Source organism: Photinus pyralis, unplaced genomic scaffold (assembly GCF_008802855.1).
Source record: "Photinus pyralis isolate 1611_PpyrPB1 unplaced genomic scaffold, Ppyr1.3 Ppyr1.4_LG2, whole genome shotgun sequence".
Lineage (NCBI taxonomy): Eukaryota > Metazoa > Arthropoda > Insecta > Coleoptera > Lampyridae > Photinus > Photinus pyralis.
The window spans coordinates 1258583-1283947 of record NW_022170403.1 but is presented as its reverse complement, the minus strand read 5'-3'; the positions used below and the strand labels follow the sequence as shown (position 1 = coordinate 1283947).

The 25365-nt window shown below is 34.6% G+C and overlaps 3 protein-coding genes across 3 annotated transcripts; 1 reads left to right on the top strand and 2 right to left on the bottom strand.

Annotated features, from left to right (window-relative positions):
- Nucleotides 1-1496: 1496 nt before the first annotated feature.
- Nucleotides 1497-8484, bottom strand: LOC116163489 (adenylosuccinate synthetase). Its single transcript, XM_031477440.1, has 7 exons — nucleotides 8186-8484; nucleotides 7637-7739; nucleotides 3701-3986; nucleotides 3447-3652; nucleotides 2278-2432; nucleotides 1854-2226; nucleotides 1497-1807 (listed from the first exon to the last, which is right to left on the bottom strand). Exons 1-7 carry the CDS (start codon nucleotides 8366-8368, stop codon nucleotides 1758-1760), a joined length of 1356 nt encoding a protein of 451 aa, XP_031333300.1. The 5' UTR covers nucleotides 8369-8484; the 3' UTR covers nucleotides 1497-1757.
- Nucleotides 8485-10564: 2080 nt separating this feature from the next.
- LOC116164431 (tubulin--tyrosine ligase-like protein 12) lies at nucleotides 10565-13588 on the bottom strand. Its single transcript, XM_031478614.1, has 2 exons — nucleotides 10720-13588; nucleotides 10565-10673 (listed from the first exon to the last, which is right to left on the bottom strand). Exon 1 carries the CDS (start codon nucleotides 13513-13515, stop codon nucleotides 11725-11727), a length of 1791 nt encoding a protein of 596 aa, XP_031334474.1. The 5' UTR covers nucleotides 13516-13588; the 3' UTR covers nucleotides 10565-10673; nucleotides 10720-11724.
- Nucleotides 13589-16204: 2616 nt separating this feature from the next.
- Nucleotides 16205-19329, top strand: LOC116163602 (116 kDa U5 small nuclear ribonucleoprotein component). The gene is made up of 2 exons (XM_031477618.1): nucleotides 16205-16300; nucleotides 16350-19329. The coding sequence occupies exon 2, from the start codon at nucleotides 16359-16361 to the stop codon at nucleotides 19272-19274; it is 2916 nt and encodes a 971-aa protein (XP_031333478.1). The 5' UTR covers nucleotides 16205-16300; nucleotides 16350-16358; the 3' UTR covers nucleotides 19275-19329.
- Nucleotides 19330-25365: the final 6036 nt, after the last annotated feature.

Genomic DNA, 25365 nt, shown 5'->3' with positions numbered 1-25365 from the left:
TTTTGTAGTCCTAAATTTTATAAATGGGTATTAAATAAAATTAATTTAAAAAAATAATTACATATAATAAATAATGTATCAGGCATTAGAAAATATGCTCATGTTTCACAGTTTTACAACCAACATAATATTATGCGTATGCGAGAAAGGAGAGAACTTCACTATACTTGTCTAATTCACAAAACTATAACAACGCGTATTCCTGAATATTTGTATTTTAAAATTGAAATTCGTGGAGATCTTCATGATCGCAGATTAAGAAATATTATGGACATCCAAATACCTGCGCACAGTACCACACGTTACGAAGCTTCTTTTAGTTACCTGTCTGCCTATTTGTACAACAAGGTTCCTCATGTTTATCGGTCGCTACCTCTGCAACCATTTAAAAGGAAAATTAAAAATCTTTTGAAAAGAGATTCACTCTTAGATGGCTAAACGGTGCTTCTCGGTTAATACAAATGTTAATGTTTTTCTCTATAACACGAATTTTTTTTTTGTATTATTTAGTACAATCAATCTGTATTTTTCAGTTTAATGTTTTTTTTGTGTGTCATTTATTTCGTGCTGGTTAGGAAAAACAGCATTATGCTGATCCTCGCCAGAATAATAAAGATTATTATTATTATTATTATTATTATAAATATGATTTAAAAAAACAAAAAAAACAATTACAAAAAATTATTATTATTATTTAAGGTAGGGATTACAATTGGGGGGGGGAGGCGATAACATAAACTGTAGGTACTGCAAGTTTTTCATTGGTCATGTAGGTTTGGAACTCAAGTGCAGAAAGTGGTCTGCATCCACTTTCTATGGAGAACTACTCACCCTTCCAATGTACAGTGTGTCCTATTTTGGTTACATTGTATCCAATGAATTCATAAACTTATAAATTCAATGGTATATCTACTGTTAGAGACCTGCAGTTTTCGCGATCCTGTGCCACTATTTTGTGAAACTTAATCCCACAAACGGAATCAATGTAGCTACGATTGCTTCCGAGATACAGGGTTAAAACGAACAGTTCTCATACCTTACTATCGCTCTAAGGGAAAACGGCCTATTTTATATATTTTTACGTAGAATCCCGTACCATGGTCCCATTTTTCGACCACCATAAACCATTTCTGAGATTTGACCCACAGTTGGTATTTTTTAAATGCAACACTATAACTTAACGTCAATTTTTTGCACTTTTTCGTGAAAAATAAAGTCAAAAAATAAATAATAATAAACTCCAATAATAGATTTGATTAATTGGTACTGTCTTATAGCTACCATGGATACAATAAAACAATCTACTTCACACCAGCGCTGTGTTAACATCAAATATTGTATTGTTAAAATAAAACACTTTCGATTTTTATCTGTGTACCAGTATGCCTGTCATTTAATAACACAAATGTTGTCCAAATTAGAAAAGAAGACAACAAAAAATGTATGTTTAGTGTATTACTCCTGCTTTAATTAATAGTTGATTACAAAAACACATGAATAGTTATAACTTTTACTACACACTTTTGTTTCACAATATTGTATTGCTGTGTAATGAATGGTAGATTTGGTTACTCCGCCTTAATTGATCACTACAATTTAGCTCCATTAAATTTACTAATTTTTTTTATAAAATAAATACATATAATTCAGCTTAATCAAGTGTGCAATAGTTGATCCATTCATCTATTTTAAAAAAATTGATCCTAGTTTTGAACAGTGATTATAAAATAGTACAATTGCCATAATAAATTTAAATATTATATACTTATAATTGATTCTCGCCCTTTTCCCACACCGATCCATTTTACTAAAACAATAGGCATTACCAAACTGTTAGTTTAAGAGAGAGTTACCTGGCACTTCTAAAAGTTCTTCTAGTTTTTCGACATATTGTTGAGCGTTTGCGGGCAAGCTATTAAATTCCCGAATGTTTTCGGTACACGTCAGCCAACCTGGCATGGTAACATATTCAACTTCCACCATATATAGATCTGATATACTAGACGGGAAATAATCAATTTTTTCTCCACGTAAGGTATATCCAATTCCAACTTTGATTTCGGGTAAAGTATCCAAAATGTCCAACTTGGTAAGACACAGCGCCGTATAACCGTTGACCATATTTGTGTACTTAAGCAATGGAATATCTAACCATCCGCATCTCCGTTTACGTTTCGTGGTTACCCCAAATTCGTGCCCCCTTTGTTGTAATTGTTCGCCAACCTCCTGTAATTTTTATCGAAACATAATAATTATTTATGATTATAATTAAATTACATTATCTAATTCTGTAGGAAAAGGTCCATCTCCGACACGGGTTGTATACGCTTTTACCACACCAATAACCTCACCTATTTTACTTGGTGGTATACCTAAACCAGTGCACACTCCACCTACACTACAGTTGGAAGAAGTTACATAGGGGTAGGTGCCTGAAATATTAAGCTATAGAGAAACAAATAACTTAATATCTGTCCTATGAAAGAATGTGCAATTTATAACTAATGATTTATAACGTGTAACGTTGTGATGATCAACTACAAGGGAACTGCTCAAGCTCTTCACATGAATCTGAATCCAAAAATTTTACCTTCGCTTCCAAAAATTCTGTAAAACATTTCAATACTTTTAAAAAAACCATGCATGTAATTGATGACTATAGGCAACCAGCGCTACAAAAATTTCTCAGTCTGCAAAAGTCAAGTGAGCTATTCAAAATATACGCCATTATGAACTTTGGCGAACGCATATTTAATTAATTTTGAGCTTAGTTTAAAACGAAAAACGTATAATTTTTAATTATTGAACCAGATGGGTCGCTGATGTTTTTTTTAGCAATCGCAGTTTATTATTGTTTTACTGTTTGTCAATTTTTTTTGCTTGATTATTGTGAGGGTTGTTTTTTAAGTGTCTTTGAAATATTCTAAAAGGCGAAAAAGGGAAGCAAACTTTGAATCGGCTCAACATACCCTGTGCCCTGGACAGACAGACAGAATGCATTATTACATAAAACATTTGCTTTTGCTTAATAGTGAAAATACTGGTACCTAGGGATTTTTAATATTATTATGACTCTTACTTGTTTTACAAGGTATACTAAATTCAAATGGTTTGTTCCTGATTGTATCCTAATTTGGCACTTTATAAAGTTCAAGAATTATGTTATATTGATTGCACTACACTGACTACATCAAGGGAGAAGAATATTATATGAAATTACACAGGAAGAATATTGAAACTAAGAGGCGGGAACTACAACTTAAGGTGATATTTATTCGACATCACTTTTTTCATTATTTTGATTAACAGCAACAAATTCTTACTAGCGAAATTAAGTTTTTGTCTCAAATACCTTCCAAAAAGTTTGGTAGTTTGGATACAATGTTAAAACCAGTAAAAAATCTATAGCATGATTAAATGGATAACATGTAAAAATGAATACTAACCAAAATCGATGTCCAGCATGGCTGCATTGGCGCCCTCTACTAACACTTTACGTCCCTCCTTAATACATTTATACAGGTAACACACAGTTTCCTTAACATAAGGCCTAATTTTTTCTGCATATACCTTATATTTTTCTAGCTCTGAATCTACATCTACAGACAGGTTAGGGAACATACGTTGATACATTGCAACCAAAGCTTTGAACCTGATACAGAATATTAAAAAATCAAATTAAGCGATTGCGACAACTTACTTTTCACTAAATTCGTAGTAATCTCCTAACAGCTCGCCAATTCGAATTCCGTTTCTTGTGGCTTTTGAAGAATACGTCGGACCGATACCTTTTTTAGTTGTTCCAAGTTTTTGACCTTTTTGACTCTTCTCTAGCTCTTGAAATCCGTCAACTTGTTGATGAAAGTCAAATACTAGATGTGCTCGATCTGATATTACCAGTCTATTTTGCCAATCGTCCAGTCCTTTATTGATATTTTTTTCCAATTCTTCAAAGAGACCAGGCAGATGAATAACGACTCCGTTACCTACATTCAACATGAAGGGAAAATCAGTAAATTTGATTGGCTTGCGGCTTCCAACTTCTGCGCACGTTATTCATTATGCTAGAGATTGCTCAAAAAACTGCCTTAGATCTACGCAAATTTGCCTCCAAATAGCAAATCTTATATATAAACCTCAGTAAATGTGGAAAGTTGGAATACACATTTTAGAAAAATATTTACAGTTCCCAGAAGGCATGCTCAAAAACAAAGCCATTAATAATTGCATTCTGCTATCGCCTCAGAAACATACATTTTGGACTCCTCGTTTACTTAGAAACCCTTATGGGATATCAAAAAATGATTTTTATAAAATATGCCTCATATGGAGGGACTCTCGGACGGACCCATTTATTGATGCTATGCACATTTTCACTTTTCACATAACTATGTAAGGCAACCTAGTTTTTTCAAATAGAAACCTATACTTTTTATTGAATTTTCTTATTTCAAAGCTTTTATTCGATTTAAAAATTTGCCAATTCTGTATCAGGATCATATGAGTGCGAGGAGGTGTTTCTTTTCCTAATACTATACCTGTTACTTGTCGACAAACGTATGCAAAAGGTGTCGTGCTACAAGGAGAACATAATATACAAAGAGGTCTTTTTCTAGCTCTGTCAGGTTTGTTTCAAAGCTTTCATTCGATTTAAAAATATGTCAATTCTGTATCAGGATCATATGAGTGCGAGGAGGTGTTTCTCTTCCTAATACTACACCTGTTACTTGTCGACAAACTTATGCAAAAGGTGTCGTGCTACTAGGAGAATATAATATACGCCCGAGAAATTTTGGTGTAGTCGATTTTTGGTAAAAAAGGAAGGTTATACACTGCCTTTTTTAGAGCCCCGCTAAAAAAATTGTCTCAGATCGCCCGGAAAAAAAATTTCCTTATAGAATGTGGCCTGTAGAATCCATAATTTCAAACAGTTCCAAGATTGGGCTACTAGTTCAAAAGTTACAGCCCTTTGAATTTTTTTTCGAAATTGGTTTCGTCTATAACTTTTGATTGAGAAGTCTGATCGAAAAAGTACGAATTGATTTGGATTCTACGCGCCCAAATTAATAAGAAAAAGTGTTTTCCCGAGAAATTTTGGTGTAGTCGATTTTTGGTAAAAAAAAAGGAAGGTTATACACTGCCTTTTTTTGAGCCCAGAAAAAAAAATTGTCTCAGATCGACCCGGGAAAAAAATTTTCTTATAGAATGTGGCCTGTAGAATCCATAATTTCAAACAGTTCCAAGATTGGGCTACTAGTTCAAAAGTTACAGCCCTTTAAATTTTTTTTCGAAATTGGTTTCTAGTCTATAACTTTTGATTGAGAAGTCTGATCGAAAAAGTACGAATTGATTTGGATTCTACGCACCCAAATTAATGAGAAAAAGTGTTTTCCCGAGAAATTTTGGTGTAGTCGATTTTTGGTAAAAAAGGAAGGTTATAACTGCCTTTTTTTGAGCCCCGAAAAAAAAATTGTCTCAGATCGACCCGGAAAAAAAATTTTCTTATAGAATGTGGCCTGTAGAATCCATAATTTCCAACAGTTCCAAGATTGGGCTACTAGTTCAAAAGTTACAGCCCTTTGAATTTTCTTTCGAAATTGGTTTCTAGTCTACAACTTTTGATTAAGAAGTCTGATCGAAAAAGTACGAATTAATTTGGATTCTACGCACCCAAATTAATAAGAAAAAGTGTTTTCCCGAGAAATTTTGGTGTAGTCGATTTTTGGTAAAAAAAGGAAGGTTATACACTGCCTTTTTTGAGCCCCGCAAAAAAAATTCTCAGATGGACCCGGAAAAAAAAATTTCTTATTTTGAAACAGACTGTATAGCAACAATAAATAAAGAATAAAAAAATCAAACAAATATGAGAGCAGTAATTATGTAACTATAGTTCCCCATATAAGTTTTTAATTTTTTTGATAAAAAAAGGGAAGTTAGGTATACACCATTTTATTATTCTGTAAAAAATGAATCACTTTTGTATAACTCAAACATTTTAGTATGTGGTATTTATTATAAGTAAAAATACTCGAAATTCTCCCATTAATCCCATAGACTCCAACTAAAAAAATTAAATAGCTCACCTTACCTATCCACAGATGTAACCCCCTCCCACTATTAATTGTTTACCTTAGTTTTGACTTTACAACAATCTACTTTTGTTCATCTTTGCATCATTTAAATGTTGTTTAGATCAATAGTATCAAAGAATTAATAATTAAAGCAATTTTACAAGTAGGTGTCACCACATGTATCTAACAAACTATAAATAAATTTCAAACTTGCAATTTAATAAATAATATGCAGTTAATACAGCATTAAAACCATAGAATTGATCAAGTTTATTTAAACCACGTCACCCCTGAACAGGTTCCATTTAATTACCAAGTTGTAAATGGAGCAATTAATTTCAAACTTCGATCCTACAGCAATAAATAAACTAGTAATAAATAATTACATACTTTATGATCTATTACAATTTAGCAAAATTGATGGAGGGGGTTAACGGAACATTTTAACGAGAGCTAACCAATAGTATAAATACTAATTGTACAGGGTGTATCTAGAATTTTGAAAACGAATGTACCCTACTTGTCATACAATGTTAAAAAGCTCCAAGGGCCTTATGTTCAATCAAAACTACAAATACTACTCATTGTTAAATATAAACTTATATTTTCCGTTTTTGTAAAACAAGTTATAAACTGTAAATATCTGCTTTTGGGTTCTGTCATAATTTATAATTATTCCTACACCCTGTACACGGTGGTTCAAATTCGTGGCGCACCATTGGGATCTGTGTAAATGTGAAAGAACATGGTAGGTTAAATGGGAGCCAAGTTACCCCTTTTTGTGACCAAAAAAAAACGTATTTGAAATTTTTGAAATATCTTTGAAAATAACTGAGATACTTAAAAACTGAAAATGTTAAATTTAGCTTTCAGTTTAAACCGAGGTTTAAACGGTCGGTTCCCTTCTATGGGCACTTTTTTTGGAGAATCTGAATCTGTTATCAGTATGTCCATAACCACTCTACATGAGATAATATAATATAATATATTATTTCAAGCATAGGTATATTCTGTTGATTTAAATTAACATTATATACTATTGTTTTTTGTTTCCAAGGCACTCTCATGAAAATTGTATAATTAACCATTTTAGTTACCACAACAACGTCAGACTGTCTCAAGCCTATTAATAAAGGCATTATTGTCATAATCCAGATTCCAGATAGTTTATTTCAATTATGAATTTGAACATATTAATAAAAATACATTGTTGAAACAGAAGCATTTCTCCAAGAAGAGTTGTTAGAATAGAAAGTCGTGCATTCGTTATAGCAGCCCAAGATTCATCATGACACACTCATTTGATATTTTTTTAGAAACTAAATAAATGGAGATAGCCACAAACAAATTAGACAGCTCGGCCTATCTTTATGGGACCATGAAAATTAAAAGAAACAAATACATTTTAACATTGACATACGTGCAACTATTTATAGCTGGACATAGCAGGTGGCAGCGAGAATATCTATGTTAATATGCCAAACAATTTGTGTAATCTATTGTTTTGGACGCATTCCAAAACGTTTTCGAAAAAGAAACATTGTCATTACCTATTGCTTGCTTACCTATCACTGATGTACATTTTGGATTTATAATACCGCTCGGTAATAGATGAAAATCATATTCTACGCCATTAGCGACAACAGTATGACCAGCATTGTTACCGCCCTGCAAATAGAAGATATATTTAAATTTGTTATGCAAGAATCGATATGGAGGAAATCTTTGTGAGGATAAAATTTAACAATTAAGTCGCACCGCTAATGTCGTGGGTTTTAAGCTGTGATACCTTTAGTTCTAACGGAACGGAACCAACAGCTATGGGTTAAATAATTTGACGTGCAAATATTTCCATTAATTTATTTACCAATTCACAAGGTTAAAATTGCCATTTCGAGATTTTTAGGAAATGCAGCATTCATGTTACACAATCCATAATTTTAGGGTTAGAATTCCCAAACTTGAGCATCATGTGAAAACTTCTGACGTAACGAGCTATAATCACTACCAATTCGCGTAAATAAGCAGTCACGAGTTTAAAAATTCGCAATTGCCTAAAAATAAGTTCCAACCCAAAAATTGTAGATTACAAAACTAGGGTAACTCAAACTCACCTGACATCGGCAAACCACATCGGCATTAGAAGCAAGCGTGTCCACAACTTTACCTTTTCCTTCATCACCCCATTGTGCCCCTAATATAACGGTAACCTTTCGTTCCATGTCAGTCCTCAGCTTTTTCCTAGGAGACCCCACCGCGTTTCCATTAGTATTATTCACGTGTATTACACTAGTCATTTTTGTTTATTTAATTACACGTGTAAATAAAAAACCAACAAGGAACGGGGTATGACAGACGAAAAATCGTCGTTATCAACTATATTGCTCTTCTCCCCCACAATTTAGGAGCACGCAGCGGTAATACGCATGCTTTCTGTACACCCTAGCAAATAGCCATGCGCAAAAATTCGAATTTAAACTAATGATGCATTTGAAAAATTGTAACCTTTCGACCAAACACCACAGAAGCGGGAAGATCTGGGCTTGGTCCGAATTATCCGGGAAAACTGTAATCAACTTGAAAGTTTTAAATAAACAGATAAATAATGTAAACACTTGTGATGATTCAACTACTAATTTTACCGGAAGTTGACCTAAACTACTGAGTCCAGTTGCAAAACGTCAGCGCATTGGGGCCCCCTTCTCTAGAAACTATAATAGTCATTAGTGTTTGCATTCAAATGATTTGATATCTAAAATATCGGTTCTTTTTACCAGCCGCACGTTAGTAATTAGTAAAGGGGAGGTACGCATATGCTGGGGTAAAATATTACCGGGACTTTTTTTACGGAAGTACACATTTTTAGCACCACGAATCCGAATCAAGGATGATGTCGGTCGATCTGTCTGTCTACTTTCATTTCCGGCTAAACGGCTGAACCGATTATTAAAATGGGGTAATGAGGCGGTAGTTGCAATAAAACACAGGACGATCTTTATTCGACTACAGCTTTCGTGTGATTGGATTTGTTTTAGTGTGGCCAAGGGTATGTATACATAATATGTATTCCCTTAGACAAGGAAAGAACATAATCTTAGTGTATTCCTGTAAAAAACAAAAGAGGGTTTATTTTATATGGAAATCATGACCCCCTTCTAATAACATTCATTTTTTTCCACACTTTTTTGTAGTTTCATTCAAGTTTTGGTCATTTATAAAATGCCCAAATAGACATTATTATTATTGTCAGTCTTTTTAGTCAGAATTCAGGTCTAGCCTGGTTAACTAATCGCACGGATTAAAGTCAACTAATGATTAGTGTTTGTCTCTAAGTCGTTTGTCTGGTCAAGTTTTTGTAGTCCTACATTTTATAAATGGGTATTAAAAAAAATTAATTGAAAAAAAATAATTACATATAATAAATATAATTTAAAAAAACAAAAAAAAACAATTTCAAAAAATTATTATTATTATTATTTAAGGTAGGGATTACACATTGGGGGGGAGGCGATAACATAAACTGTAGGTACTGCAAGTTTTTCATTGGTCATGTAGGTTTGGAACTCAAGTGCAGAAAGTGGTCTGCATCCACTTTCTATGGAGAACTACTCACCCATCCAATGTACAGTGTGTCCTATTTTGGTTGCAGTGTATCCAATGAATTCATAAACTTATAAATTCAATGGTGTATCTACTGTTAGAGACCTGCAGTTTTCGCGATCCTGTGCCACTATTTTGTGAAACTTAATCCCACAAACGGAATCAATGTAGCTATGATTGCTTCCGAGGTACAGGGTGAAAACGAAAAGTTTTCATACCTTACTATCGCTCTAAGGTAAAACCGCCTATTTTATATATTTTTACGTAGAATCCCGTACCATGGTCCCAACATTTTTCGACCACCATAAACCATTTCTGAGATTTGACCCACAGTTGGTATTTTTTAAATGCAACACTATAACTTAACGTCAATTTTTTGCAATCTTTTTCGTGAAAAATAAAGTCAAAAAATAAATAAAAATAAACTCCAAAAATAGATTTGATTAATTGGTACTGTCTTATAGCTACCATGGATACAATAAAACAATCAACTTCACACCGGCGCTGTGTTAACATCAAATATTGTATTGTTGTTAAAATAAAACACTGTCGATTTTTATCTGTGTACCAGTATGCCTATCATTTAATAACACAAATGTTGTCCAAATTAGAAAAGAAGACAACAAAAAATGTATGTTTAGTGTATTACTCCTGCTTTAATTAATAGTTGATTACAAAAACACATGAATACCTAGTTATAACTTTTACTACACACATTTTGTTTCACAATATTGTATTGCTGTGTACTGAATGGTAGATTTGGTTACTCCGCTTTAATTGATCACTACAATTTAGCTCCATTCAATTTACTAATTTTTTTTATAAAATAAATACATATAATTCAGCTTAATCAAGTGTGCAATAGTTGATCCATTCATCTATTTTTAAAAAATTGATCCTAGTTTTGAACAGTGATTATAAAATAGTACAATTGCCATAATAAATTTAAATATTATATACTTATAATTGATTCTCGCCCTTTTCCCACACCGATCCATTTTACTAAAACAATAGGCATTACCAAACTGTTAGTTTAAGAGAGAGTTACCTGGCACTTCTAAAAGTTCTTCTAGTTTTTCGACATATTGTTGAGCGTTTGCGGGCAAGCTATTAAATTCCCGAATGTTTTCGGTACACGTCAGCCAACCTGGCATGGTAACATATTCAACTTCCACCATATATAGATCTGATATACTAGACGGGAAATAATCAATTTTTTCTTCACGTAAGGTATATCCAATTGCCACTTTGATTTCGGGTAAAGTATCCAAAATGTCCAACTTGGTAAGGCACAGCGCCGTATAACCGTTGTAAACAAAAGAGGGGTTTATTTTATATGGAAATCATGACCCCCAGACATTTTTAGTGTCTTCGAATTTTCCCCATTCATCAGTCATAATAATATATTAATTGTGACGCAACATATTTTTTGTATACCTCTATCATTCAACATGCTTGGAATCAAAATTTGGTACATATTTTTTAGACATAAAAGGAAGGGGGTTGAAATGTACAAAGCCAGGTCGTTATTCTTTTTTAACTACGTAGACTAAAGCGCCAAAATGTTACAGCCCAAAACTCCAAAATAATTATAATTTTTGTCACATAAAGAACATACAAATGCCCGCTTTCCTGTGTTAGTATTAAACGTTCCTTAAATCTCATAAGCAATTCAGATGAATAAACAAATTTTGCGCATGCGCAACCCATCATTTTGTATTTGCTCAATTCAATTGTTTTATATTTATTAAGCTATTTAAACGAAATTTTATGAGTAGGCATCTCGAATAAAAGTAAAACTAATGCATATTCCAAAAATGTGTTTTACAAGATGTGCTGATCCGTAAATTTGTAATATAAAAAATAATAGTGTATATGACAGGCATATTACAAAAATACTATTTAGATAATTGCTCATTTCTAAGGATATAATTAGTCATTGATAGGTGATGATGAGGGTAAGATAACAGATTTTCAATTTTCACAGATATTATTAGCAACCAGCATAAATTACACATTATATAAACAAACAAATCATAGAATCAGAGCACAATCAGTAAGTCTTTAAGTCATGAAATAATACTGGATTATACATATCACAAAACAATAATTTGAAAATATCATTAAAAAAGTTTGGATCATATCTACAAGCACGCTCACAATCTGGCATCCAGTTGACTTCCAACAACTTAGGTTGAATCTTGTCATCCGACCATTCCAAAATTATATCTGCCGCATATAAAGCTCGTGATTGAGGACTTTCCGATATACCACAAGGTGGGTCCATTTTAAGTGCACAATTAAAAACTTCTTTTAGCATGCACAATATTGTTTTTTCTACTTCTTCCCATGGCCACATGGCATATTGCTCGGCCCATTCTCGTAAAAAATCATTGTACACCATGTGCTTTAAATTTTGACCATTATTTGTATAGTTCATTACAGTGAAATGTGTCTCATAGTCATCAAAATGTTGTAATATGAAAGGATTATTGGCAAAACGCAAGAAAAAGTGTTTATGCACGTACATTTCCAATGGTTTTACACCTTTGAGCAAAATGACATACCGCACATCGAACTTAACTTTCCCTAAACTATCGGGACGATAAAATAAAACCGGTCGATCCACGTATTTCTGTACAATTTTGGTACCAGTTTGTGAAAGGCGAACAATACAATTTATGTTATTGGTAATGTAAGTATCCAAACTTCTAGCTAAGTTTACTGGTTTAACTATCCAGTGGTTATCCAACCCTTCTTTTTCACGATTCAGAAAGTAACTGACAAAGGGTGTAAGTTCAGTTTTTAAATTGTAAGTTATAGGCAACCATCGGGGGTACGCCACCGAGTTGTAGGCACATATAATTGCCAATAAATCTTTGTTATTCAAGACATATTCAAAAGGAAACTGATTAACAAACTTATTAGTTAAACTAAGCTCTTCAAAATTTTTAAAATGCTCAAGCTGCCACAAAATATCAGCATCTTCTGCATTATCTACAATAGAAAAATGCTCATCTGTGAGATACTCACTTAATAAACTATACTCAGAGAAAACCTTATAATTTGTTTTTACTTTCTGTGTTTGAATACTAGATAAAATTGGCAACGATTCTTTAATATGACCAGATAGGAAATAATCTGGATCAGGACCTTCATGTTCATAACTAACATCCACGAAAGACTTTGTCACCCAAGGCAAAACCAAAGCATCATAATCTTTCTTGTCGACATTCTCCATGAAATTACGTGTTATAATCTCCCCACAGTCAATGTCTCGTGTCGGAAACATAACCGAGTACATGGAGTTGTCATGAAGATGTAGAAAGGGCACTATACGACAATTGGCATTTCCACTGTGATGAACTGCAGAACCCACCTCGTCAAGTAGATACCAAATTGGTATCTTATCTTCGACATTGTTTGTTTGTGCCCAATAAAAGTTTCCATACTTCCATATTTCATCAAAAATCTGTTCACACATTTCCTCCTCATTTTCTGTCTCTTCAACTCCCGTGATTGATGCCACGCGACGGCGAAGTTCAGTTAGCGTTTGCAATTGTTTTCTGGCATTCTTTACTTCGAACGTCCACGCATGATCAATTAGGTAAATATTAGATGGATCATTAGCTTTTATACCGTCCTCTAAATGAAGCTGTAAAACCCAAGGGACGAAATCTTTATCTCGCATATCCTGGTCATCCACTCTAAGTAATGTGAAGGCATTTCCGGCATCGAAAACTTGTTTTTCAAGCTTTTCGTGTAACACTTTTACAAAATGCTTTGGGATCATTGATGAATTTAATTGTTGCTCATGTAATTGTTTAAAGGTATCGAAATCCATTTGTAATTTACTCTAAAATAACAACAATTAATTTAACTCATAACCTACAAAATACAAATTGACACAAACACAAAACACGTGACACATGTAAAACATAACGTGACTCTCAACAAAAGGGAATGCGGTTTATACAGGGAATTTTTCTTAAGTTTTAATGGCTTTCATCCGTTTTTTTTAAATTGTAATTTCTTACTTACATTCAAAATGTTCAAGATGAATACGGATCGGTTTCGTTAAACAACATAATTTTTAACTTATTGAGAGGTATTGTGTGATCAAAATCATTTCTATATAGACATGCCGTCTGCCTGCATGATCTCGAATTTAAACTTAACTTTAATAATTTAAATATGTAATCATCTCAATAGTTTCAAACTTTTATAAGTTTATTTTTTTCCCCCCGGTTTTTTTGAAATGTGTTAAATTCAACTTTCAACTTTTAATGTAATAATTCAACCCTCCGGTTGGTTGTCTTAACAAGGCTTGATAATAATTCGTTTTGAAACTTAGGACAACCTTTCCGGTTTAACCACCCTTCAGGTTGTTTCATTTGGCTTCGGCCAGTTAATAATTAAAAAACAACATGTTCGTCTTATTCGTCTTCAACGTTTGTAACTTACCGTTTTCCTGTTAAAAATTTTACATCGCCTGATGATGGCAGTACGCCAAAACTATAGTCGCTTTTATTTTTAAAAACTTCAACGAATAAAACTATATGGGGAAGGTTTAGAGAGTTTTGATCACACGATATATATTTCAACCCCCATTTCGAGGTACGATGGATCCAACCCAAAAATTATTGAGAGGTTCCAGCCTGTATATATACAACTTAGACGATGCATATATGGTCATATTGTTGAGAGTTGGCAACTACGCAATTTTTAAGAGAGCCATCTTTGAGAAGAAGTAATCTTTATAATTTAAAATCCTTCTGTACGTGTGTTTGTGACTGAGATCACAACAATGGGATATTTTGTTAAAGTTGCTACACATAACATTCTCTCATTAGTGGTGGCGAGCAGAGCAGAGCTAAAATTTGCTTTACTTTACGATCATCTTTTATCCTTTCTCTGTCTATCCTTCTCTAATGGCCGTATACACCGACAAATTTAAGCGAGGCTTAGCTTAGAGGCTAATGGCAACGATTATTACGACAATGCTTGCCATAGATTTTAAACAACGCTTAAACTAAGCTGCGCTTAATTTTGTCGGTGCATACGACCATCTAAAACATTACGGTGTTGCTGTTGCAAAGTTTTCCTCCATACTTAACATATACACGACCAGAGCTGGGCAGTATTCGATTTTGTAAATACTTTTTAGTATTCAAATACTTTAAAGTATTCAAATACTTTGTAATTAAATACTTTTATGGAAGCAGTATTTGTATTTGTAACTCAAATACTTTCCAAATATTTAGTATTCGAATACTTCGCAAAGTATTTGAATACTTCGTAAAGTATTCGAATACTTCGCAAGGTATTTGAATACTTTGAGAAATATTCGAATACTTCGCAAAGTATTTGAATACTTCGTAAAGTATTCGAATACTTCGCATAGTATTTGAATACTTTTAAGTTATTCAAATATTTGAGAACTATTTAGAAATGTTTAGGGGAAGTTTCCATTGTCACAAAATCAAATATAAAAATCCGATACAACTGAATACCGAACGATCCTGGAGTGAAACTCTTGACCCGATAGTCTACGTAACTTAAAACAATAGAGACCTTTCATAATATATCCTTAAGATCATGTGTACTAATTTTCAAAGCGATCGCACGTTTCTAAACAAGTTATCATACACACGGACAGACGGACGGACAAAAAGGGACCTGTTTCAAAATCGCTAGGATTAATTTGCCGGCCCGTGTGGTTTTGCGCAGTTCAGTAAAAGCTGGACTGTGGTGCTAAGGGTACTTGGTTCGAATCCGGGTTCGAGCATGGATATTTGTAAATGTATAGAGGGTTGCGTTGGTAGAGCTTCCTTGGCTGAAACCCCGCCCTCTCAAAAATAAAGGCAAAATAAAATAAAAATAATTTCAGAAAGGTGTACATGTCATGTGCACGACGTACGATCGCTTTGAAAACTGGTACAGGTAATCGTAAGGATATAACTGATATACGAAAAGTCCTGGTACTTCCTATCCTATATAATAATATAATAATAATAATAATACGCTTTTACTCCCCGTAAATTTGTATATAACATATTAAAAAAAGCTAACCTCAGGCAAAGGGACTACATTCATCCCACAAAACGCTGTTCTTCCATGTAGCCCCCATACAAAATATAACTGACATTTTTTAAGTAGTATTAAGACTTGGATCTAGTACTATTTTAAATTTTTAATGTATTTGAGTGACAAGTATTTGAATACTTTTTACTGTATTCGAATACTTTTCAAAGTAATCTAATGAAATACTTTTCAAAGTATTCGAATACTTATGAAAGTATTCGAATACATTCTAAAGTATTTGAATACTTATTTTTGAAAGTATTTGAATACTTTTCAAAGTATTTGTATTTAGTATTTGCTTCTGCTAGACGTAAAAGTATTTAGTATTCAAATACTTTTAATTTGTCTAAAGTATTTACTATTTAGTATTCAAATACTTCTTGAAAGTATTCTGCCCAGCTCTGTATACGACCTTCCCGCGCCCAATGACTGAACGCATCCATTTGTGATGTGTTTTGGTTTCCTAACCTCAACTTTGTACGCAAGGTAAACGATATTATTGCTAGAATCATATCAACACAAATCAACGTGTAGGAATAGTCTCGGTATTTTCACTGAATATATAAATGTATATGTAATTTGTAATAATTTTAGAATTCATAAATGGACACTGATTTATATGATGAGTTTGGGAACTACATTGGTCCCGAACTGGACAGTGACGAGGAAGAAGAAGATGTACAGGAACAGTATGCGGATGACGAGGAGCAGCAGGATTACGATGACGAACAAATGGAGGAAAATGAACCACAGCCCATGCCAATCGTTTTACATGAAGACAAAGCCTATTATCCGTCTGCGCAGCAAGTGTACGGTCCTGATGTAGAAACAATTGTTCAGGAAGAAGATGCGCAACCGTTAGAAGTTCCACTAATTGAACCGGTAAAAAAGAAGAAATTTCAACTTAAAGAACAAGATTTACCGGATACTGTGTACGATATGGAGTATTTAGCAGATATGATGGATAGTACACCACTTATTCGTAATGTTGCCCTTGTCGGCCATTTACATCACGGAAAGACGACATTTGTCGATTGTTTAATTAGGCAAACCCATCCCGGCTACCAGGATTATGAAGAGAAGAACTTAAGATATACAGATATACTTTTCACCGAACAAGAACGTGGTACGTCTATTAAATCGATTCCGATTACGTTACTTTTGCCAGATGTAAAGCAAAAAAATTTCCTCATAAATGTGTTTGATACACCCGGCCATGTCAATTTTTCTGACGAAGTTACTGCAGCAATGCGATTGTGCGATGGAGTAATACTCTTCGTAGATGCGGCTGAGGGTGTAATGCTTAATACGGAACGACTTCTAAAACACGCCGTGCAAGAACGCATGCAGATTACTTTGTGCATTAATAAAATCGATCGTTTAATCTTAGAACTGAAACTGCCTCCTCAAGATGCTTATTATAAACTCAGGCATATTGTTGAAGAAATTAACGGGTTATTAACATTATACTCTACCGACGTTAATCCAATCATTTTGTCACCAGTTTTGGGTAATGTATGCTTTGCTAGTTCGCAATATGGTGTTTGCTTTACCCTAAAATCGTTTGCTAGCATTTACAAGCAATATTACGATGACGTAAATGTTGAAGAATTCTCTAAACGAATGTGGGGAGACATTTATTTTAATAGTAAAACTCGTAAATTTACAAAGAAAGCTCCCCACAACTCGGCCCAAAGAAGCTTTGTGGAGTTTATTCTGGAACCGCTATTTAAAATATTCGCTCAGGTTGTTGGTGACGTTGATACGACTTTACCGGATGTACTAGACGAACTGGGAATTAAATTAAACAAGTTGGAATTAAAACTGAACATCAGGCCGTTGTTAAGGCTGGTTTGTAACAAGTTTCTCGGGGATTTCTCGGGCTTTGTCAGTATGTGCGTCGAACACATAAATTCTCCAATTAGTAATGCAAAAATAAAAGTGGATCACATTTATACAGGACCTACAACTAGCAAGCACTATGAAGACATGATTAAATGTGACCAAGAGGGTAAACTAATGGTACACAGCTCCAAGATGTATCCAACCGACGACTGTACATTTTTCCAAGTACTCGCACGTGTGATGAGTGGCACGTTACATGCAGGACAAGATATTCGCATTCTTGGTGAGAATTACACGTTACAAGATGAAGAAGACTCTCGTGTGCTAACTGTGGGGCGTTTATGGATTTATGAAGCACGTTACAAAATCGAACTAAATCGTGTACCTGCAGGAAATTGGGTGCTAATTGAAGGAATTGATCAATCTATTGTCAAAACTGCAACAATTGCAGATCTGACAATATACGAAGAATTGTATATTTTTCGCCCCTTAAAGTTTAACACACAAAGTATAATAAAGATAGCAGTAGAGCCAGTGAACCCCTCAGAATTGCCAAAGATGCTGGATGGTCTACGAAAACTCAACAAATCCTATCCTCTTTTAACGACACGCGTCGAAGAATCCGGTGAGCACGTCATCTTAGGTACCGGCGAGCTGTACCTAGATTGTGTAATGCACGATCTACGTAAAATGTATTCCGAAATTGATATAAAAGTTGCCGATCCTGTTGTGTCATTTTGTGAAACGGTAGTTGAAACTTCCAGCTTAAAATGTTTCGCAGAGACGCCTAATAAGAAGAACAAATTGACAATGATCGCCGAGCCATTGGAAAAGGGCCTCGCCGAAGACATAGAAAATGAAAATGTTCAAATTACTTGGAATAAAAAGAAACTGGGGGAATTCTTTCAAACTAAATATGATTGGGATTTACTAGCTGCTAGAAGTATTTGGGCTTTTGGACCAGATGTCACCGGACCTAATATTCTTGTTGACGATACCCTTCCCTCCGAAGTTGACAAAGGTTTGCTAAATTCTGTAAAGGATTCCATTGTGCAGGGCTTTCAATGGGGGACAAGAGAAGGTCCACTGTGTGAAGAACCCATCAGAAATTCAAAGTTTAAAATTCTTGATGCCGTAATTGCGCAGGAACCACTGCATCGGGGTGGTGGGCAAATAATACCGACAGCACGGAGAGTGGTTTATTCCGCATTTCTAATGGCAACGCCTAGATTGATGGAACCGTACCTCTTTGTTGAAGTACAAGCTCCGGCTGATTGCGTTTCTGCAGTTTACACAGTATTAGCAAAGCGCAGAGGGCACGTTACTCAAGATGCTCCAGTTCCTGGCTCACCTCTCTATACCATAAAAGCATTTATTCCAGCCATTGACAGTTTTGGTTTTGAGACTGATTTAAGAACACATACTCAAGGTCAAGCTTTCTGTCTGTCTGTATTTCATCACTGGCAAATTGTACCAGGTGATCCTCTGGATAAAACAATTGTAATACGACCATTGGAACCACAACCTGCTACGCATTTAGCTAGAGAGTTTATGATTAAAACGAGAAGAAGAAAAGGTCTTAGTCAGGATGTTTCCATTAACAAGTTCTTTGATGATCCTATGTTATTGGAGTTAGCTCGGCAGGATGTTATGCATAATTATCCTTTGCTGTAATTTTATAATGTGTACTTCTTGTAACAGGAATAAATGTCAAACTAATTTTTTTTAATTGCAATTTCTTTTGATGTACAAAAGGGGCTTAACAAATCAAAAAGTACTGCAGATAGTCCAAGTTGATAAATTTAAATCTCTTTTTTTTTCATAAGGTATGAATAAAACTGAATTTCCCCTTATAAATAACATCCATTATGATTTTCGAGTTGGTTTTGACTGAAGTACTCGGTTATTAAACGGTCAAGTGACTGCCTAGAAAGTTTTAGTACATAGTTTATTTATTATCCCTCTCTCGTTCTGGGCCCTTATAGTCGGGGAGACATTTCTGAAAAAGGCTCTCTAAATCATGTCTAACGGCGTTTTGTGCTTCAAACTGGCAACAGGCGGTTCTAGACTAATTTGCTTAAAAAACGTCAAAAAAGCAAAAATTCGTAATTTTTTTTCTGGCCGGTTCTCTGCGTCCAATATGTATTCATATGGTCAAGTTAATACATTTAGGTATGTGGGGACCTCCAGTAGCGCTATATACCTGGGGCCTAAATATCAAGATGGCGCCTGGAAACTCCAAAAAAACAGTGAAAAAGTCGTTCTTTTTTGCCGTATTTTTACTACACTGGCCACTCTTTACGTTCGCTGTTCATTTTGGTGTTCTGGAACATTATTATGAGTAATTGCGACTGCCACCCCGGACGTAATACACCCCCACGAGAGGGGGGGGGTGTGGAATTAGTGTTGTTGTGCACCTTCGTCGGCGCCGCTCCTAAAGTATTCGTCTGTGTCGCTTCGATGGCGTCTTCCACCTACGCCCGACATTTCATTTAATAGTAAAAGTCAATTAATTTTACATCATGTAACTAAGATTACATTCAATGAAGATATTTTTTAATGTTATTGTTTAATTGTCATCGTTTTTACCCCATGCTGCCTTTCAAATTTTGCATTGTGTGCTTCTAAAATGGTTAAAAAAGTTTTTTATTCTGTAATTTCCTTAAGCTAGAAGATGACCGTTGCGAAACTAGTCGCTGCTTTTACAATTTGTCTATTAAAATAGAATGGGGGAGGTTTTGTGTCTTTTTGGGATTTAACCTGGGATTTAACGACTCACGTCTAACATTTACATTAACATTAACCAATTCATACTAATTTAACATGATATCACATTAAAATTCTAACGCATGAAGATGTTCTATTCAAACGTTAGGTCACATCTCTATTGATCGTAGAATAGTGCTCATGTCTTCTTTCGCGATGATGGCTTCCATTTGACTGTTTCAGTTTTCAATATTTTTAAAGAAAACTTGGGAATTAAACATGTTTTAATATATTTGCCCTCAAATTATGCCGCCAAACCAACTTCTGCCTCTTAATTCCATAGTTAAAGTTTATAGGAGACGAGTCCCCACTTCTGCAGTTAAGCCCTTCAGTTTTGTAACATATCCAGAATGATATTCGCAATTCGCCATATTATTGCTCCAGGCCATCGAAATGGGGAATGTGTGGCCAGTGTAGTAAAAATACGGCAAAAAGAACGACTTTTTCACTGTTTTTGGACTTGACAGGTGCCATCTTCATATTTAGGCCCCAGGCATATGGCGCTGTAGTAGGTCCCCACATACTTAAATGTTAACTTGACCATATGAATACATACCTATTGGACCCCGAAAACCGGCAGAAAAAAAAGACGAATTTTTGCAATTTTTAAGCGGAGTTTTGGCATTTAAGTAGGTCTCTATTATACGAATACGAAAGTGTGACTAAACGGTGTCGTCGTACGTACTAGATGTTATTCTACCCTTAAACTACCCAAAACGTTCAGTGGCGTGCCTTATGTGGGGCTCGAAATAACCGAAAAACGGCAATTTTGGCCGCCATCTTGGATTTAAGGGCTTAAATGCCAAAATCGGGTCTGGCAACAGGGCGCATCGTTTTCAGCGGGGGCAAATTAGTCTAGAACCGCCTGTTGCCAGTTTGTAGCACAAAACGCCGTTATAAACATGCACTTTTCAGAAAAGTCTCCCTGACTATTAACAGAGGCTTGAGCCTAATTAGGGGAAGGCATTTAGACGATTTTTGAAAAATGTATTAAAAAACGTTTTTTGTTTTGAAATTTATAAATATCTGGACTGCTTTCGGTGGAATATTTCCAGTAACCTCTTTAGTTTAATTTGTTTTTATAATTATTGTATATTTACGTTTTAACAGAACAATGCCCTTGTCCAAATGTATAGGTACCCCATTGGTGGGACAGTTATAAACAGGAGGTTTGATAAAAAAAAACCGCCTTGGAAACAGAGACTTTACTTTGTCAACACTTAACAGATTCTACAGAATGTCATAATCATCAAGATCATATATTGAATTCTTCTTAAAACAATAAATCGGAATCCAATGAATCATCTTCTTTGACAGACGAAATATCGAATTTGTCCAAATGTACCCCACCCTGACCTTCTAATTATTTAAGGCCCACAATTTTGAGATTAGGAATTATAGCAACATGATACATGCAAATATTCTAATTAAAACAGCCATTTTTGGGATAAATTTTTTAAGTTGCACTTTTCTTAGACCTATTGGCTGCACAACCTTATTAAGAATATGACTTCATATTACAAAATTATGATTTTAAGTGCTAACTCTATTTTGGGGAAAAATATACAATCGGGCGGTCTGAGGTTATATGGGACCCCCCCCCCCCATTGTCCCAAAAAATCACTTTTCTTTACAGAAACAGACGCATACCGCGCCGACTTTGTGGACACATTATTACCAAAGAGTGTTACTCTTTGTTATTACTATACCGCGTGGTGCACGGTAAGTAGGAACATAGGGATTATTTAACATGGGAAATTAGTTTTATGCAATATCCTGCCCCTCTCGGTGCATTTTACAGAAAAAACTGTAGAGTTGAAGGTTGTTCACAATTAAAAATTAAAATTACATTGTTGTGTTTGTTAGATTTCTCTAAAGCCTTCGACACTGTTAATCACTCTACTTTAATTACAAAACTAACATCTAGGCGGGCTTCAAACTGGTTTAAAGACTACCTTTCTGATAGAAACCAACGAACGAAAATAGTGACTGATGGTAATATTTTGATTTCTGACTCCCTAAGCATTAAATGTGGTGTCCCGCAGGGTAGCATTTTAGGTCCCTTGCTATTCAATATATATGTTTCTGATCTTCCGATACATTAAATACCGTGACATACATCAGTATGCAGACGATATACAAGTTTTGAAAAATGTACCATTAAAGGGTCTCAATGAACATATTAATCAACTAAACTGTGACTTAATGGTTATTTATGAGTGGGCAACACTAAATAATCTTAAACTGAACCCTGCTAAAACTATAATCATCCCAGTCGGTACCAAAAAAGGCATACACAGATTTTTTCAAGAACAAATAACACAAACACAAGCTGTGAAAATAAATGGTGTCTGTGTAGAATTTGCAACCTCTGCGCGAGTCCTTGGTTTAACTCTGGATCGAACTTTAACCTGGGAACCTCACATTAAACTTATCTGCTCAAAATCATCATATAAACTGAGAACCTTATATAAGGCTAAAAATCTTTTGTGTACACACATTAAACTAAAGCTGGTAAAACAATTAATACTACCTCATTTAACATATGGTGATGTGTGTTATCAGGGACTCAAAAAACAATTGTCTTATAAAATACAAAAAATTCAAAATCACTGTTTACGTTTTGCGTGTAATCTTAAACGTAGTGATCATATACAACCTATACTTAAACATCATAATATGCTAAATATGAGAACTAATCGAATATACCACATGCTAAGACTTTTGCATAAAATCATTCTTAATCGAATACCGCTTTATATAGGTACACAAACTTTCGGACACTCAGTATAGTTTCCATTGTTACGGTACTAGGACTTCAAATATTTATATTCCTAAGGCCCAGACAAGCATTGGAGCATCGTCCTTTTATATACAAGCGGCCAAATTGTGGAACAAGCTGCCAGAACACACCAGGTGCTGTAATGGTTTCGATCGCAAGTGTTTTTGTTTGTTGCAGAACTCTGAACATGTTTTTTTGATGTTTAATGTGTAAATTTATACGTAGAGAGCTATTATGTTTTCGTTTTTCTTGTTATACTGTTTTACTTACTTTTTACTTTTTTTCTGTTATATTTACTTACTTTGTATTTCATAATAGGTATTGTTAAGTTATTTTGTTATATCTGATGCGACCAAGTTTGTAGAGGGGGGATACTAATGGCCTTATGGCTTCTCCTATCGCTTAATAAATTTATATTATTATTATTATTTATTATTATTAAAAAGTACATACAAAACTGTTTTTACATATGTTTTATTAAGCTTTTGGTATACCTGCAAATTTAAAAATAAATTTCAACATTTATAGTAGCAATTCATAAAACAACAAAAGTCATGGCTATTGCTATTAATAACAGAAATGTTGAAAAGTAAAAATAAATAATAAAATATGTAAAAACAGTTTTGTATACACCTTTGAATTCTGAACAACTTTAAACTCTACAGTTCTTCCTGTAAAATGTAAGAGGGCAGGATATAATTGCATAAAACTTATTTCCCACGTTAAATCCCTATGTTCCTACTTACCGTGCACCACCCGGTATACCCTCTGGTGACGAATGATAGAAGTTTTTGCTTCTCAATTAGAATGTCCAAATGTACCCCGCCTTCTCCTACAGAGTGACCCCCTTAATGGTTTTTGGAGTTGCCCCTCTAGCCCTCTAGTGACGAATGATAGAAGTTTTTGCTTTTCAATTAGAATGTCCAAATGTACCCCTCGTTCTCCTACAGAGTGACCCCCTTAATGGTTTTTAGAGGTGCCCCTGCAGAAGTATACTGTATCTGTGATTATATTATATAAGTATGTGTAACCTGGGCAAAAGTGACTTTGCTTGACCAGGGCCGTGACGAGGTCCCCAGAGATATGCATTTTCAGGCCCCTTTCTACTAATTTGTTGCGAAAATTGAATCATTGCCCCTGTGGCGACGCGCGGCATGCACGTCCCGCAGCAAAATAAAACGTGCTGCACCCTCATTGGTCAAAACGGCCAACCAATGAGAGCGTAGCGTCCCTAAAATGAAATGTTGTAGAGAAATAAAATTCAGAAAATGCGTATTCAATTGATAGCACATTAAAATTTTATATGATTTGGTAAAGCAATTTTCCTATGCTTTTGTCCCCTCCCCCACGAAGTACTTTTTGTCTTTCGCGCCTGTAAGTCGGTGTTCAATAATCTGCTGCAGAAAGTGAAGCAGGGAACATTTCAAAAATAGAAGTAGAGCTGTACACATTTCTGGACGAGAAAAGGAGTATGTACATTAGGGTCCCTGAATGACTATATCTCATCAAAAAATTCTCTTTATGTAGGTCCAATACCTGCTGCACCAGTTGAGCGGTTAGTTATAGAGATAATGAAGGCGAGCAATGTTACTTAACCAGCGAATTGTTACTAATAAAATATACTTATTTTAATTAAAAATGAAAATTAAGGAAACTGTGTACTCGCAAAAAACACTCCTGTAATTGAGTGTTTGTATTCGAGGAGATGATGAGTAAAGTACTCTGTACTCACTTACTGGCAAGTAAGTATCCAGTACTCGAGTACAATTTGCTAGTATTAGAACCCAGCTCTGTCCGAAAATTGCAAAAATTATTACAATTAAATTTATTAGCGTTATTAAGCTCCCAAGAGTTTCAATCTTTTCATTGTGAATTGCTGTTGTAGTAAAACTACCATACCGGGTTCGCACCTCCATATGCAGTATGGCGTCTTATGGACTAAATCCCTCTCCTACTACTCATTCATCGATAACGCTATCTTTGTTCCTCACTGCAATGAAGCCAAACACAACATAATATCCTTGTACATAAGTAGCATACTGCATTTGGCGGTGCGAACACGCTAAGTACTTTGTAGTACATATTTGTCAGAGGGAATGAAAATTACTATTAAGTCAATTTTTTCATCTAAAAATTGAGCATGGTACAATGAAAAACAATTAAGAGGATAAGTCAATTCTGCTGAATTTTTGAGACATAAGAATATAGATGGGGTTT

What these genes read in the sequence shown, in the direction of transcription:
- LOC116163489 (XM_031477440.1), bottom strand. Translation starts at nt 8,368, where the DNA reads ATGACTAGTGTAATACACGTGAATAATACTAATGGAAACGCGGTGGGG. An exon ending in ATGTGGTTTGCCGATGTCAG is followed by an intron (nt 7,740 to 8,185) that starts GTGAGTTTGAGT and finishes TTCTATTTGCAG; the next exon opens with GGCGGTAACAATGCTGGTCA. An exon ending in AGAACTTTTAGAAGTGCCAG is followed by an intron (nt 1,808 to 1,853) that starts GTAACTCTCTCT and finishes CTATTGTTTTAG; the next exon opens with TAAAATGGATCGGTGTGGGA.
- LOC116164431 (XM_031478614.1), bottom strand. Translation starts at nt 13,515, where the DNA reads ATGGATTTCGATACCTTTAAACAATTACATGAGCAACAATTAAATTCA.
- LOC116163602 (XM_031477618.1), top strand. Translation starts at nt 16,359, where the DNA reads ATGGACACTGATTTATATGATGAGTTTGGGAACTACATTGGTCCCGAA.